Here is a 16,456-nt window from a genome sequence, read left to right on the forward strand (position 1 = left end):
CATCAGCGAGGGAAACTAAAATAGCAGTTGTTATTAGCTTCACTCAAATATAAAAGAATGTCAGATTTCTTAGAAATGATTAAGATCTCAGCTGTCTGTCTCTGGGTTAGTGAGGGAGGCTTGTGTGCTTGAGAGGTAGATGGTCCTGGTAGCATCAGTCTGTGGTGAATTTTAATGAAAATCATCAAACACATAGTAGAGAATTGTTATGGAAATATCACATACTGTACAAGAGTTGTCTCTTGCTGCACAAGTGACCGTTTGAGAGCTTGCCACTAGAAGCCCTGCATAGCACAGGGTGTCACTTGGGCTCTTCCCTAGTTGCAGGCATAAAATGCACTCAAATTTCAGTTTTACTGCTCTGGATCAATCACATTATGAAAAGTGCGCAGAAGGGGCTTCCTTCCCTGTCCCTGAATTTGCTGCTTGAGATCAAAATGGTTTGGGAAAAAGATATCTCCCCAAAGCACTCATCCATGTTCTGGACTAAGTCTTTTAGTTGTTCCAGTCAAGAAGAGGATGGGAAGAGTCAGAACACCCTTGGGATGAATGCTTTCATGCCGTTCACAGTCTAGGAGCCTTATCTGAAATGCCGTTCAGTCAGTAGAAGGATCCCTAAAAAACTTCAGAGGGGATTTGAACTGGACCGTGGGTGTTTTGAAAACGTACTGAACCCACTGGGCAGGCAGGACAAGGTGTGCGTGTAACACACAGTAATAAGGAATCCTTATTTCTGATTACAAACTCACCCTATTCGTAAGGAAAAAAAAAAAAAATCCAGAAAGTAGCCCCACTGAGATGAGATAGAGTACCGAGGTCTTTGGGGGATCAGAAATAGGGCACAGGTTCGAGGCAGTGGTTCAGGGGACGGTGGGTCACCAAGGGAGTGGTTGGTGGAGGGGTCCGAGAAGAGGGGCCATGGGAGAGGCAGGGAACACGCGGGGAAACTCGGGGTTTGCACTTACTGTGCAGACACCCCGCAAGGCAGTGCATGTTTTAGAACAGCATTACCTTACAAAGCTGCGTCACCGCACCTTGCAAGAGTTGTTTTTGGTCGTGAATCAAAGCCGTGAAAGGCTCTTAATGTTTGTTTGTGTTTCACTTTGTCAGGAAAAGAGGGAGAGGGAAAGGCAAGAAGGGGGATGCCCAAATTACGTCATGCCTATATGGGAGACAAAGGAGAGCACTTGGCAATAATGACTAATCGTCCCATGTGTTAAGGCACCTGCCTTCAAATAAACTTGCTTCTCTTCTGTAATTAATGAGATGGCATTTCCTGAGTTCCTGCTTCCATCAATTTCTGTTGCCCGCTCCAGAGTCCATTGCTCTGAATACCAGAAGCAGAGCAGGAAGGAGGGAGGAATTTATCAGTTCAAGAGGTGTGACGGCCTCTTGCTTTGCAAACTTATTGTATCCCCAGGTGGAAGTGCAGCTCTTCACGAAGGGATGGGAGAGAGGAGTCTGTTCAGGAGGGTTTGCCCGCATGCTGAGGCTCCCTGTGCGCTCACAGAGCTGTCTGTGTCTCTGAGCGGAACATGCTTCCAAACATCTCCTAAAGGGCACACAAGGCACGCTGGGTTAGGGATGATGCCGTGGTACAAACCCCGCTCAGCACTCGGTCACACAGAGAAAAGCCAGCAGAAACCCCAACCCTTCCCAGCCCTCCTCCACAAGGGAAAGCTGGCAGTGGGGTGGGTGCTCAGCTTCCAGCTGTACATGGATAGCATGGGGAAGGTCAGCGCTGGAAGGTATCACCTCCCAGGGACCTGGGTTCAGTGGGTGCAGATCACTTCAGCATTAACAAAGTCTGTGCTGAAAACTTGGCCGCTGACCCTTATTTTGGGCTGGAGCTAAACCTGGTTCTCCAAGTCCATCCCAGTGTGTGGAAGCCATGGGTCTGACTGTGAACCTGAGCTCTGTGGCCCAGCATGGATGAAGGGACTCCCCCGTGGGGCTAGCCTAGCTGCTCCTTCATCCGGGTACCTGCCAGAGCTCCTCAGAGAAGGGATTTTAAATTATTTTTGCAGCTAAATTTTCAAAGTGTTACCGTTGCTAGCAGTTTGCCTGGCAGTAGCACAGGGGCCTCCCCATCTAACCAATCCCAACCACAACTACTGATTTCCACCTTAACGTCCACAGCTGCAGACGTGACCCCTGGCACTAGGACTGACCTCCTCCAAGTTCTTGTACTCTGCACTGCTTTCGTCCACAGACTCGTAAATGGAGAGCTCTGTCTGATTTGGCCTCTGTGCAGGAAAGAATCAAATCCACAAATTAGCAGAGTGCAGGGTTGAAAGGACAGGAAAAAATGACTAACCCAAGCTTAGAACATTACACATTCTCAAAGGGAAATGCACAGGAAGAAGGGGCACAGAAGGAATCCTATCTTGATTGTTTATCTCCTCTGACTGAGCTGGCATTTACATATCTCTCTGCCAAGATATAAGATACCGTAACTTATTTCTTATGAGATAACTGGCTAATACTGCCCTGGTTCCAACTCCAATTATCATGCAATAAATAACTCATATTTGGGGAAATAGCCTGTCTCACCCTGTGTTATCAGCATGTGCCACATTCCTGCCTCAGCCTTTTCTCCTCCCACCAAGGGAAGCATTCATGGGTGCCAGGGCTGATCAAGGACAGGGGCATGTGCTTTGCCTTCATTTCCGAGGGCCAAATTCTGCCTTTGTGTGCAGCTGCACGTCCCAGTCAACACCAGTCTGAGGCCATAGTGCTGGAACAGCTCTTTCGGCTTCTCCAGGCTGGGACAACATCCATCTGCCACGTAGGGGTTTGCAGAAGACATTTACTGTCCTGAATTCCCCTTGAAATGAAGTCAATCAGTAGGCACTTGGCCCATACGTGAGAATTAGAAGATGAAAGATTTTGTTGGATTTAGACCTTTACCACTTGAGATAAACAAGAAACTTTATTAGGTGCACTATTGAGTTGTTGTTCTTCCTTTGTGCTGACGCAGCATGTAAATCTAATAATACCGTACTGTGAACTGGAGAAAGACTGGGGAGCAAATTTACCTCTTCTAGGATGGGTGGGTGGACAACTTCTTTGTTATTTGCCAGTGCAAACAAAACAGCATCGTGGATCGTCAAGAAGATGTGATTTCGGTCCAGGCCTCCTTCCTCAAAGACTCCACCTGTGCTAATGTCATTGTACACCTGGGCTGAAGAAAAGAAAAGCACGTGAACAAGAAGGAAACCAAAGAAGGAAGCCTTTGAAAGTGCACATGGCTGATGTTAGTCCTCTGAGCTAAAGCAAGGCTGGGATGCATAGGGAAGAATAAGGTTTGCTGCGGAAATGAGAGTGTAGGGATCTATTTTTCTACGTGCTGAATGTGGAGATGTTCCAGTCATAACGCTTCCCAAATGAAAGGACCCATTTCACACACAGAGAACAGCGTTTCTCCTTCCTTTCTTCTGTTCTTTCATCTGTTCTGGCTTGGTCTAACAAAAGGTTAGACAGCTCGCACAGTTTGCATATAGAAGACAAAACGATCTCCTGTCAAGAGGACATAAATGGGGAAAAATCACATGGAAATCTATTCTTTGTGGATTCTTACCGTGCACGTTTGCCAAGAACACTTTAATCCCAATCTTCTGATAACTGGAACACAACTATAAGGGATGAGAAGGGAGAGAGAGAGGATTAATAACACTGCTGCTCCAGCTTTGTGTTTATACATAAAGTCTCTTATCCAGGACACGTGTCCTGCGGATGCTGCAGGCGAAAGGCACACAAACCTTCTATTAAGGAGGGTAAACATCTTTAGCTGAGCTGCCCAAGAAAGCAGAAAGTACCTGGGTGATACGTTGCTTGTTTGTGTTTGTAGTACAGAACTAACCTTGCCCAGTGCTTTTGTGCCCATGAGGTCAACAAAACAGACTCCACTCATGTCCAGGATGATGGTGTGGAAGCTGATATAGGGCGGTGCTGTCATCATAGGGTCAACGTCTGCTGTAGGCAGGACACTGAAAGTGCTTCCTTGCAGAGTAGTGGTGCTGCCCAGCTCGCTGGAGGTGTGCGCTTGCCCAGCACCATTGGCGGGTGGATGGAACGTGACGTAGGAGACGCTGGCACCGTTAGCAGTCGTCTGGTTGTTATTGGTATCAGTTGGAGAGGTGCTTTCAAAGTCTTTCTGGAGCTCTTGCAAAGACAAGGTCTACAGCAAAGCAGAAATGTACAGTCAGGGCAGGGCACAAGCCGAGATCCTGACTCAGGAATGCACCTAAAGTATTCAGTGGCATGCGGTGGTTTAGTCTGGACTAATTCCAGCCTGGTGCTAGACTAAATGTCCCTTGGTGTTGGAATATGTTAGGTTAATTTTAAATGATTCCTGTTCACATGCTTCAAGACTGCTCAGCAATGCAAACCAAATGAAGCTGGGGTGACTGGGAAATGTGCTCCAAAAGGGCACTTTTGAACTGAAATACTGACATAGATGCATCCTTAGAAAGAGAGGGCAAGCCCAGTTTCTAGGAAATTGTTCACCATGTTTCCATTTTAGCCATCTCTGTGGCTTTTGTGCTCCCAGACATTTCCAGTTCTCCTGCATGTTAAGGTTTTGGCTCTTGGGAGGAATGGAGCTGTGGGTGGGAAGGAAAGGAGGTAAGAGGTGGTAAGTGTGGCTAGGAGAACGGTGCAGAAAATCCTATGTCAAGAGAAGTGGTTTGATGGGAACTTAGGGTCTTGTTCATCCACACAAGAACCCAAACTGAATTACCTTGTTCTGCCTCAATAAGAATTTTGGTAGCTTTGTTGGTGGTTGTGCTGTCCCCTTCTCCTGCCGTTTCACATATTTCTTCCTGGCTAAGTACACTTTACCAGGATCCACCCCAGTCTGTGGAAAAGAGAGAGAGTTTTCTTTGAAAAAGTCTGTTCAGTCCTGTAGTCAAGGGCTGCTGTTTCTTTCCTGCTCTTTCCCAGCCTGCGGCACGTGGCAGAGGAGGACAGCACCAGCTGTACACCGGAGCGAGGTGATCCTGATGGCAACCAAACAACATCTTCAGCAACTCAGGCTATCTGCACATGCAGGGAGGAGAGATTGCAGTAGCAGGATGACTGCTTTTGGCAGAGCTTGGAGGAGGATACCTGCCAGGATTCAGGAGTAACCTCTAAAATGAGGTCTACAAACAGTCCTGAAGATCAGGGGGAAAAATATGGAAGAGGAGAGGGTGGATGTAACCATCTTTTGTGATCATTCTAGGCTTAATTGTCCCCACATAGCAATACAGGAGAGAGCAAGGACCATTTGGGATTGACTGCAAGCAGAAATTTCTTAGGGCATTGCTCACCTTGGCTATAATCTTCTCGCGGAATATCTCTGAGTTGGCAAAATACAGTGGTGAGCAGTAGGTCACAATTTTAATCCCGTTAAGTTCATGTACCTGCAACAGAGATGAGAGCTCAAAGCAGACCTGACAGGTTGTGTGGGGGGTGCAGGATGGCTGGGAATTTGAGCAGCAGATAACTGGGAAGGTCAAAGGGAATGGCAGCTCTCCTGCTACCCCCGGAACAAGCAGCAAACAACCTCGCCAAGACAGAGCCATGGACTGGAGTTTCCTGATCACATTGGGTACCAGTGGCAAAGAACAGCCTGCTCTGTGAGAATGCTTTAGCTTCTGCTTACCTTGTTGTAGGTTTTAGGGTTCTTGTAGATGTCAGTGGAAGTTACTTGGCCCAGGGCAGAGCCGTTACGGCTAGGAGAAAAGAGGGGACCAGAATTAGACTAAATATTGCAGGAGAAGAAAACCACTTCGCTTCACATTCCATACTGGGATTTGAAAATTTGCTTTATGAAAATACTCAGATTTCATCCCTGCAGGGTCTACAGGGCAAAAAAAAAAAAGTCAGCATTTTGAAATCCCAGACTGGGAAATATTAATAGGGGGCTTTGATGGATTAAAAATGGTGTATAAACTTCACACCAGTCTCTGCACATACACGGGGCTCGCTTTTTTTTTTTATGAGCAGGATTTTCTGCTGGGAACTATGCAGGTAGCTTTTCGTGCTGAAGTAAATACCTTCAGACTTCCCCCTGCCTTGGGATGTGCACATCACTAACCGTGCGCGGGAGTGGGAATGCAGGCAGTAAATTAGCGCCTGCCATTCCTGTTTGCACATTCCAGGGGCCAGGGAGGACACCTGCACTCCCCCAGGCTCCTGCCACACGTTCCTTCGAAACACGGGCCAGAGGTCAGTTATAAAAATAATCTGTCATTTATTCTGCAACTGGGAGATTTTCTTTCTCTTTTGTTTTTTTCTAGCTACCCCAATACTTACAACTGGGTATGGAAAACCACAACCAGCGCGGAAAATCCCACGCCCACAGCGACTCCGTAGGGAAGGCTCAGGAAAAAAGCGGATAGGAAGCTCACCAGCCAGACCAACTGCAGACAGAGAAGAGCATGTAAGATCATTTTACTCTACCACAGACAGGAGCACAGTGATGGATGGAAAACGGCTTCATGCTCATATTCTGGACCCAAAGAACTACACAGCTGAGGATCAAAAAGCCAAGGCCTGAATTCTGCAGCTATTCTAATGATACAGTTTATTGCATGCTTTCGTGTGAAACATCATTGCCGGGAAGCTTGCCAGAAGCCCCAATTTTTCATCCGTAAAAGCAGCCAGTGCGTTTCTTCACAGCTGCACGAACGCCCGCACCGCTCATTCAGTTCAAAGAGTATCAGCCTAACTAGTCAAGAAAGGGCTCCTGCAGATCAGACCATCTGCTGCTCGGTAACTGCTCCCAGCCCCAAGGAAGCTCCTGCTGTCAGTCAGAGCATTTCATAAGGAATGAGCATCTATCTGAAAACCATCTGAGCACCTACTATAAATGACCTGAACACAGAACAGATTCGATGACAAAGTATGACAGAGCATACCAAAACCTGCTCCACCTCTCAGCTCAGAGCTCAGTCATTTGTCATTTTTATATATTAGTACTTGGGCATCTCCCTCCATATGAAATTAGTCCTGCCTAAGCGTATAAACATGCCCTCTGAGAATCATTATTGGGTTATTATAATCCCATCCTCAAGACTGATGAAACGTAACTTTGACCTTAGACAAATCAGCATAACTTTGATGACTTCAGCATCTTTGTTTCTATGCATGGTGCGTATAAAAGGCGAGTGAGGGCTTCCCTCCATCCAGACTTCACACTGGGCTGTATCTGTGGAGTGATCCCTGCAGTTAGCGCTGAAACACAACTGGACTTGAGGTCATGAACACCCATGGTCTGACATCACCCAGAAACGGTGTTCCCCGTTTTGGGACAGGACACTGAATCTAGTTCAAATTCCAGGGAGATTAAGGTCAGGGGAATGCAGTTCACTCCATTGGTATCTGCCTGGTCCCCACGCTCCCCTGCACCTGTAGGCGCTTTGTGGTTGCTGGTAGCAAGAGCGTTGTTCCGGCAGCTCAGTGGAAACACAGCACAGCTGGGGCAATGGGTCTGGCTGTGCCACGGACAGATGATTCACAGGGGCAAACCAAAGAGGTGTCTGACAGCCGCTCACCTCTGCTGTTCCCAGGCAGCACCACACATCTCTGCTCAGTCCACCGGCTGCTTGGGTGTCTGCCCGGACTTTGGGCTGGGGGCTGTGGACCCCACAGGGTCGGTCTGTGCTCCCTTCGGCCGGCTCTGATAAAGGGCAGTAATTTCACCTGCCCTCCCATGAACAGCCAGAGCCAACCCAGACCTTCCATCCTACCCACCAGGCACCAGCAGAACCCTTTCAGAGATGTGCTTGAGTTGCCATGATTCCCAACAGAGAATCGCATCTTCCCATCAGTAAGTTTCCCTCTCTGACGGTTCTTGTCTGCACTGCATCAGCTCAGACCTTGCACAGCCCTGGTCCGGTCAGTCTGCTGGGCTCAATCCTAAGCGTGGACCAGTTTTTAGTAGCTCATGCCCTGTGCTGGAGTGTGCCTTCACCTCATGATCACACCCCTGTGAAATCTCTGCCGGGACTGCTAACCCATCTCTTCTCCAGCACCTGTTTGAACAGTATTTTGGGAAAGCTGTTGATGACTCAGGTCAGCCCCTTTGGACTCCTGATTTCTCCGATAAGGTGGTTTGTAGGGACCTGACAGGATATTGGCTCAGTGTCCCCACACACCACTCAGCCGTGGGAGTCCTGTTCAAACACTCTCTTTTTATGTCAGACATTTCCAAATTCCGTTCTCACTCCCCCGCACCCCCTGCCTGGGTTTATACATCAACCAGTGCCTGGAGTCCTTATCGCTGTGAAGGGCTCTCCTCACCCTGGAGGGCTATTGTGTGAGTTTTTAAGTCATGACTCCTAGATATTGAGCAGGGCCGGTTTGGCTAGTTCTGGGCAAACAGGCTCCTGCAGTTGATTGGCATTTAAACAGAGCAGGTAATAGTTCAGGCCTCTCCGATACGTGCACTAAGCATGAGAGTGCTCAGCTGGGCAGGACAGGCTCCGCCGCTGCTCTGGACCTCATTGGCAAGGGGATGGAAGCACAACCGCACCAAGAGAGCGAAACCCACCTCCTACAGGGGACTCGTACCACCCTCCTGCCCCCAAAAGCCTGCCGGGGGCTGCTCGCCCGGCATCTGCCTCGCAGAGCCGGGGGCTGAGCTGCCAGCGTAGGCAGGCAGTTGCCTCCCACCCGTCCCCTGGCACTCACGCAGTCCAGCTTGCTCTTCTTCCACAGGTAGAAGGGATCAGCCAGCTGCTTGAGGGAGTTTTTCAGGTTCACCGCGATGAGGGCTCCCAGGACAGACTGGGGAGGAGAGAGGATCGTATCAGCTGGGTGTGGGTGTGCAGGGTGGATGCGCCACGTTTTGCCGGAGATGCTTTCTGCAGGTCTGCCCTCCTTGGTCCAGTTACCACAAGGGAATGGGAAAACGTGACACCCCCAAAGATCTCATTTGGATCTGAGCATGATAATTTAGACTATTTTTGCTTCCAGAGACTCGGTGCAGGTGGGACCTCAGGCCGGGAACAAACCGTGCTGTGCATCAGGGGGTTTTGGAGCAAGGCTGTGCCTTTGCTTGGGTGTGTGGAGAATGTGACGCAATTGCTGTGTGGTTTGCAGAGATGTTTGTGTTACCTTTGGAAGAGGTTCGAGGTAGATCCCCAGAGCCAGCATGGTCACCATAACCACCAGGGCCACAAAGAAAGCTGCCACCTGCAAAAAAAGAAAGAAATCACTTCAGCAAACATCAGGGTCTTCCTAAACCCCCTCTGGGTCTTTCCCCTCTTGCTGCTTCCACCAACAGCACAACTGGTCACCGCAGTGTTTTATGTGAGCAGACGATTGCATCTGAGCAATGGGCTAGGATTTTGCAGATGTCATAGATAATCCCAAACTTCCCTCACCTGGAAGCTCTGCTCAATTGGGGGAGCCAGCCTGGGAATGCAGATTTACAGCCCTACGTCTGTGACCAATCCAAAGAACCATCCAGGGAACAAAATGGGGTTGGGGAGGGAGGAAATTCTGCTTTTAACAACAGCAACGTGAAGCACTTGTGTATGGAGCTTCTCCAGACCTGCAGCAGTGATGTCAGGCTGGAAGCACGCAGCAGCTACAGGGGTTTGTGGTCAAGTAGGGTCACGTAGGGAAGAGAGGAGGAGGAGGTACTAACTTGTGATTTCCCTCCTGCCCCATCGATGGCCAGAGTGACGGAGAGAGCACAGCAGATCACGTGGATTTTGAAGAAGGATCCAAAGAAGTTGCTGCAGCCCAGGGCCAGCATTTCCTGTGGAGATGGGAGAACACGGTCATCAGAAGGGACAACTGCCCATCCTGCCCTGCCAACGCCTGTCAGCTGCCAGGCAGGAGTGCAGGTGCCTGAGTCTGGGGTTTATGTGGCCAGGGAAGGGACCTGGGTTCCCTGCAGTGTGTCCCAGACCCTTTCCTTCCAGTAGGAGCTGGGACAGGCTCTGGTATAGCAGGGAAACCTGGAAGCACAGTTCCACATAAACACGTTGTCATCTGTTGACACACTAAGGGCAGGGCTTCATGTGGTATGCGTGGCTGTTATTGAAAGCTGCCACTGTGCCAGTGATGACAAAAGAGGATTATTTAATGTCCTGCCTCTCACAGTATCTAGGTGACACACCAAGAATCCAGGTCTTTCTCTGCTCAGTGAGAAACACACGTGCCTCGTTGTGCTCCAACAACCTGCAAAAATGCCATCAGTGCCAGCACTTGGGGCTCAAGCCTCAGGTCTGGAGGCAGAGCAAAGCAGAGAGCTCAACCTAAGGCTTTCTCCCCTTTTGCAGGCTCTCTCCGGTCCACGGGAGAGGGATCTGCCCTGTCCTTTTGACCCCCACATGGCAAGCTGCCACGTGAGCCCACGTGCATGGGAGCAGCACCTCTGTTTTAAGCACAGCACTTTTGAAAGCTCCCCATTCACGCAGTGAGTTTTTCTTTTCACGCCTGAGAGCAAGGGGAGCGGTCCTTGCCAGCGTCCTTCCGGACCGAGCGTTACCTGGTTGGGGTCCACGTCATAGCCATGCTTGGCTGCCAGCGTTCTCCCCATGGCTAAGTTGATCACGTAGCCCACGATGGCGAGCGAGAAAGCTGTGCCGATCATGTCTTTCCACTTGTTCACCAGGGGCAGGGTTGGCGCTGGGAACCTGCACTCAGAGCGGAGGCGAGAAGCAGTTGTGACACTGGTGTCCGGAGGCCGGTGAAGTGCGTGAGGAGCTTGTGTGTTCAGGAATGACATAATCCACGTCTACACTGTGGACAGCTTGAGTGGATGGTGGCAGTTGTGTAACAGGGCGCAGCAGCGCTGCCTGACAGTCCTGGAAGGGGACTGTCATACAGCAGGGAAGAGTGAGGTGTTTTCCAGACTGCAGGGGGAGGAGGAGGAAGGAAAATTGTCTGGAAGTTGTGTCAGACCTGCACATGCACTTACCCCAAGCTGATCTTCCCAACTATTGGCATGCTGTACTTCTCGGGCATGTTAAAGCTGCCAGAGATTGCAGTTGCAGCTATTACCTGAAAGCACAGAGAATACAAGAACAGTTATCACACAGAGCATGAGCTCTCTCAGAAGCACGAAGCTTGCTGTGCTCCTGGGGTTGGCAGTAAAAAATTAGCACCAAATTTGGGCTAGAAAAGGAGAAAAGCTCCCCAAAATGAGTTATATTCCTCATCCCCAGCATCACCAGGATGCAGGTGCAGTCTAACAGGGATGAGATGGGGGTCAGAGGTATCCTCCATGAGGACAGCCCGGTTTCTGACCCCAAGCCGTGTGGGGGGCACATCATTTTCACTGTGTAGATCTCTACATGATGAGCAGAAGTGGGTGTTCCAGGGCTATAAGATGAGGGGAGGGACTGTCTCCTGGAGGGTCCCAGGGACGGCTCGTGCGTCACTTACAATGATGATCTCCATAGGGATGGGCATCCGGATCTTTTTCATGTACTTTAGGTTGAGCTCCTTGACGATGATCAGGAGCACAGCACTGACCAAGGCATAGACCAAGGAGGCCACGTTGGTTTGGGGCAGCCCTTTACAAATATCAATGAATGTCTAAAGGGGAGAAAAGAGGAGAAGGTGTCATGGGGGACCAGAGACTCTGGACAATGTGGACAGCACAATGGAGAACACTTGTTACCATAATCAACTGCAAACACCCTGAGATGTGACAAGGGTGAGAGAAGTGCTAGAAACCCCACTGCTGAGAGATCAGGAACCAGTCCTGGGTCTGTGCTGTCTGGTTAAATGCAGTTCTAGCTGCATCAGTGGGGGGTGCATCCATGGAAGATGCAGGAAAGCCCAGGAATGGATAAACCTGCCTATTGGAAAAGCTTCTGTTGCTAACAATTGTGCAAGACTCCTGCTGTAAAGTGATACGGTTCACATTCTCCCCAAATCCCAGACCCATTTAATTATTTCTAATTAGAAACTAGTTGACAAGGGCTCAGATAATACTGTGTAGGAAATACAATGGCAGTAGCGTAGGTGTGCTGGGCTGGGAGTGGTGCAGACAGCCCTATGCCCCCGCCTCCACCCTTTCCTTCTCTCCGAGCCCCCCTTTCCCTTCCATGGGGGGCAGTGATGCCTGCGGTGTGGTGGTCACTGGGGGAGGAGGTGCAGGGAAAGCCCCTGTCCAGATCACCCACTTACATAGACGATAGCTAAGGGCCCGGTGTAAGATGGAACTGTCAAGCCGAAGACGTACTTGAGCACGGAGATGAGGATCTGCAGCCCTGCTGCTGTCATGAAGCCCCTGATGAAAGACTCTGAGAGGTAGATAGCAACAAAGCCAAACTGCACGAATCCCAGGCAGAGCTAGGGTAGGACAGACAAGGCGTTATTAGAAGCTTGCCAGGCTGGGAGGGCGAGGTGCGGAGCCGGAGCGTGCCCGTGCCGGGCCGGCTGCTCCATCGGGAGTGAGGATGCCTCCCCCCCATGCAGCCATGGCAGAGGCTGGGCTGCGCGGCTGGCCCTGAGCAGGGATGGGGAGAGGAGAGCTGCAGGATGCTGGGGAGTCATCGCTGGCTGCGATCCTGCCCCAGGGGCTGGCCTCACCCTTGGCTAGTCCCTTCGGAGAATTTCGCACCGAGAATCCCCCCAAAGCCTCTATGCTGAGGCAGCATCCACTTAGAAGTGGGGCCTCTTCTAGCATCCCCGCTCCAGGGAGAGAGCCCGGCTGACTCCGTGTGGGTCAGCGCTGGCCAGAGGACACAGCACAGGCGCTGCAGCAAGTCCTTACTTGTATGATGGCTGTCAGACAGGCTAACGTGGCAGAGATCTCCAGCCTGGCCGCTTCCAGGGCCGTGGTATTCACGCTGGTCTCATTGGTAGTATGGTTGAAGTACTGGAAGTCTGACTCTGGAGCCAGCTCATTGCAGACGTTGCCAACAATAATGCTGATGACTGCAAAAGTACCTACAGCACAACACAGTGATGTCAGTAGTTTTCTCTAGAGAGCATCCTGTCCTGAAAGGCACTCGGGCAGGTTAGGCTGTCCAGAGACACCCAGCCCATCACCGCAGCCAGCCCCGCGGTGGGATGTGGCAGTGGTTCATTGGGGTGAGATCCTGCTGTGCAGCCAGAATCAGGGATCCCGTAAACACCTGACAGACCAAACGTAGCCAAACATCTCTATTCTGGGGCACATTGAGTATTTCCAGCCAATGTTTAATTGCCTTGTGCAGACAATTGCTCTGCAGACTCTTACCTGGGACCATCTGATGGATACCGCCGAGGAAGAGGTATGTTACCAAGGGGAAGAAGGAGGAGTAGAGCCCGTTGACGGGAGGCAGATTGGCCAGCAGCGCGAAGGCCATCCCTGGAAAACACAAGGGAAATGGGCAGGTCACACAGGTCTGTGCCCTGCTCACACATCAGCTCCAAGAAGGTGCTGTGGCAGGAGGTGCCCAAGAGGGCAGGGAAGGCACCAAGAGAAATATAGGGACAACCAGGTAGGAGGCAGAGCTTGGATTTATACACGTCAGCAGTAAAGGTAGCTAAACCCCCCAAGGCTGGACATCAGCTGCCATCTGCAGACCTTTACTTGAACTGACAAAGTGCTATCCCTTCTTGGTGACCAAGAGAGTCATTGCGTCTCACCTTGAGGCACTTGAATCGTCCCCGCACTGAGCCCGCCGAGAACATCAGGCAAAATGTAGTCCTTAATTTTATACTTGGGAAGCCACACAAGTATTGGGAACAGGCTAAAGAGGGTGAGTTTGAATCTGGAAGCTGAACATCTAGAGAAGACCAAAAAAAAATATGCAAATAAGTAAAGAAGGAAGGAAGCAAGCAAGCTGGGAAGGGAGCAAGCAAGGAAGGATATTTGTATGAGTGTCTCAGCCTTTCTCCCACATCAAAACCTGAGCCAGGTTTTTGGTGCACAGCCCTTCCCTGTGAGTGCAAGGCTCTTGCAGTTAACTGCCTGGACATTCCATGAAGGATTAATGTGGGGATGTTCCTGACTTGGTGGGAAGTCCCCGGTGCTGCCACAGCTGGAAGGAGAACCTGCACAGAGTGAAGGATTTAGCTCCCCGATATCTTGATACCCTTCGGGTAGGGAACAGGTGAGCTGTAGAGAGGAAACAGCTCAGCGATTCCTGGGGCAGCTGCACCAAGCCAAAGATAAACTTTTTCAGGTCTTTGGTCAAAAAACCCTGAGTGTGTCTGAAAGAAGATTGCTTTTGGGTTGGCACATGCAACATCTCACATCTCTGCCAGCTAACATGTATGTGGTCTCTTCCCTATATTACTGCCTTCATTTTTCCAAGATATGGAGAAAGATTTCCAAGACAGAAAACAGCAGGGTTAATCATCTTTTTTAAGGAAATCTAGTACTGTTTTTAACAAGAAAACTGATAAAAGGCAATCCCAGCTGGAAAGCTTAAAGAAATAATCCACACACTCATACCTACATCACCAATTATACCTTTTTCATTATTAAAAAAGTTTGAAGAACAGAAACCCAAGTCCCAAATGCACTTAATGCAAAGTGTTCCGCTTACTTGCCTTACAGCATAATAGCTGAGGCAGTGAAAAGAGTAACCAGTTTCACTTGCTTCAGTACAATTTGCATTTCTCCTGTGCCTTTCATCCATCAAAGCCCTGAAGATCATGGAGAAGGTTTCCCAGGAGAAAAATGGGAACTATATCCTGAGGTCTGAATTATATCCCAATTTCAGACCAAATATGGTTCACGTTTGCCCCAGCTATAGCATTCTATGTTACCTGAAAAGATTTTTCAATTTTTCTCCAATGGGGTAGCTTCTGCTTTTCTTCTCAAACTCTGCATCGAAGAGGCTGACGGAATATGCAGGACGTACGATGACATAGCGAGGCCTGGCGTGGTTCATCTCTGGATCATTTAAATTTTTCCCAGAAAAAAGAAAAAGCAAAGCCAAGAATGTGACTGGAGCTGGCCCCACCTGCAGTATAACAGACCGGACACCTCCAGCGTCTGGGAGCCCTCCCCGAACATCTCCACCCTAAATAGTTTCCCCGTGGCGCAGAGGCAGGTCCTGGGAGTGGCTTCACCCAGCACCGGGGGCTGCTGCTCCCCAGCACAGGGAGTTTTTACCAGCTATTTTGAGGTGATGCTAATGAGCGATGCCGTGTGAAGGGACCGGAGCGCATCCTGGATTGCCTGGCAGATGAGCATGGGTGTTAATCCTGGCTCTGCCAGTGTCTGCCTTTTTGCCTCGGGCAAGTCACTTGACCTTTCTCGTGCCTCAGTTTCACCATCTGCCGGTAGGGTTGGCAAGACTTCGCAAGGCTGGGCACTCTGACACAGTTTGCAATGGTAGATACTGGCACCGTGATTAAAGGCAGTTTCCCTCCGAGATTTTCCTGCTACACTGCTGAGCGCTGTCATTTGCATCCAGCAGCCTTCCCATTTCTCGCTTGCCACGAGAGGCTGTGGGCAAATCCTGGGTTTATTCTAGGAAGCGATGTGCAGAAAGATAACCGTTTTTAATTCATTGCAGTGATGAAGATGCCAAAACATCCTGATGGACTGGTCCTGCCCAGTATCTGGGTCTTACCAAAGGGAGATGATGAACTTCAGAGAGCCTTTATTTTACTATGACCAGCGATGCCTGGGAAAAGGGGAGAATCATTATGGACTGGAGAGGCTGGAGGTGGAGGGAGGAAGTGGTCAGATATAAAACAAGGATCTTGGTAATTATTTGTGGTATGGCGTGTATCTAAGTGGGTCATTGCCCAACACAGGAGTAGAAGAGGGGGTGGAAAAAACTGGTGATTCAGGCAGAAGAACGCATCAAGAAACAACATCCAGGTTGCTGAGCGCTTACGGAGTCCTTTGAATGTACCACATCCTCCTCTCTCCTCTCTCGGCACTGTGGGTACCGCTGAAGTCAGTGCACACCTTGACACCGAGTTCAGCGGAACCAGGATGAGCAAAATGTCCACCTGTAGGACTAGTGTCAGTGCTCACTGATAAGCAGCTACCTCGGAGTGGGGGCTGGAAGACATGAGTAACACAGAGCAGAGTGGCCCAGCAGTCCAGGGCAGGAAGGAAAGTATGATGCAGGCAGCCGAAACTTTTGGGAGAATTTAGGTCAACAGAATCATTATGCAAATAGAAGCTGATGGATTTAGAAAGGGAGGTCATCAACCCCACTCCTGCGATGGATACTTTAGTGATCACAGGGGCAATCAAGGGCAGTTTGCTGGAAAACAGCTCCAGCAATGGTGTGTTTCTGGTTCCAGGCTCTGATTTGCACCCACGCTGACTCAGGGGGGACCCCAGCCTGTGTCTTTGGAGGGCGGGCTGGGTGCCAGCTAGCCAAAAGAGATGTGCCCCCCTTCCTGCACGGCCGGGCGGTTAATCCAATGCCCTCTGCAGGCATGCACACACTGGCATCCCTGTGCCCCTCGGCCGCTAGAGATGCCCTTCCAAGAGCAATGACAAGCTTTACCTTTTGGAGGCTTGGTGCAGGCCTACACAGTG

At 50.1% G+C, this 16,456-nt stretch overlaps 1 protein-coding gene across 1 annotated transcript; it reads right to left on the minus strand.

The window, feature by feature from the left end:
- Positions 1–1,410: 1,410 nt before the first annotated feature.
- On the minus strand, positions 1,411–14,840 carry SLC26A9 (solute carrier family 26 member 9). Its single transcript, XM_054181319.1, has 20 exons — positions 14,716–14,840; positions 13,588–13,727; positions 13,196–13,306; positions 12,728–12,903; positions 12,139–12,303; positions 11,389–11,541; positions 10,922–11,004; positions 10,490–10,637; positions 9,641–9,754; positions 9,106–9,183; positions 8,680–8,775; positions 6,301–6,407; positions 5,648–5,717; positions 5,313–5,405; positions 4,742–4,858; positions 3,863–4,180; positions 3,581–3,635; positions 3,039–3,184; positions 2,172–2,246; positions 1,411–1,552 (listed from the first exon to the last, which is right to left on the minus strand). Exons 1-20 carry the CDS (start codon positions 14,838–14,840, stop codon positions 1,505–1,507), a joined length of 2,418 nt encoding a protein of 805 aa, XP_054037294.1. The 3' UTR covers positions 1,411–1,504.
- Positions 14,841–16,456: the final 1,616 nt, after the last annotated feature.

The sequence above is a fragment of the Rissa tridactyla genome, chromosome 21, assembly GCF_028500815.1.
Source record: "Rissa tridactyla isolate bRisTri1 chromosome 21, bRisTri1.patW.cur.20221130, whole genome shotgun sequence".
Taxonomy (NCBI): Eukaryota; Metazoa; Chordata; class Aves; order Charadriiformes; family Laridae; genus Rissa; species Rissa tridactyla.

Bases quoted from the DNA above. Each gene is read 5' to 3' on its own strand.
- SLC26A9 (XM_054181319.1), bottom strand. From the start codon at position 14,840: ATGAACCACGCCAGGCCTCGCTATGTCATCGTACGTCCTGCATATTCC. The intron at 12,904-13,195 runs GTAAGAGTCTGC...GTTGTGCTGTAG, and splicing joins TATCCATCAGATGGTCCCAG to GTACTTTTGCAGTCATCAGC. The intron at 8,776-9,105 runs GTAACACAAACA...TCTCCTCCCCAG, and splicing joins ACCTCGAACCTCTTCCAAAG to TCTGTCCTGGGAGCCCTCAT.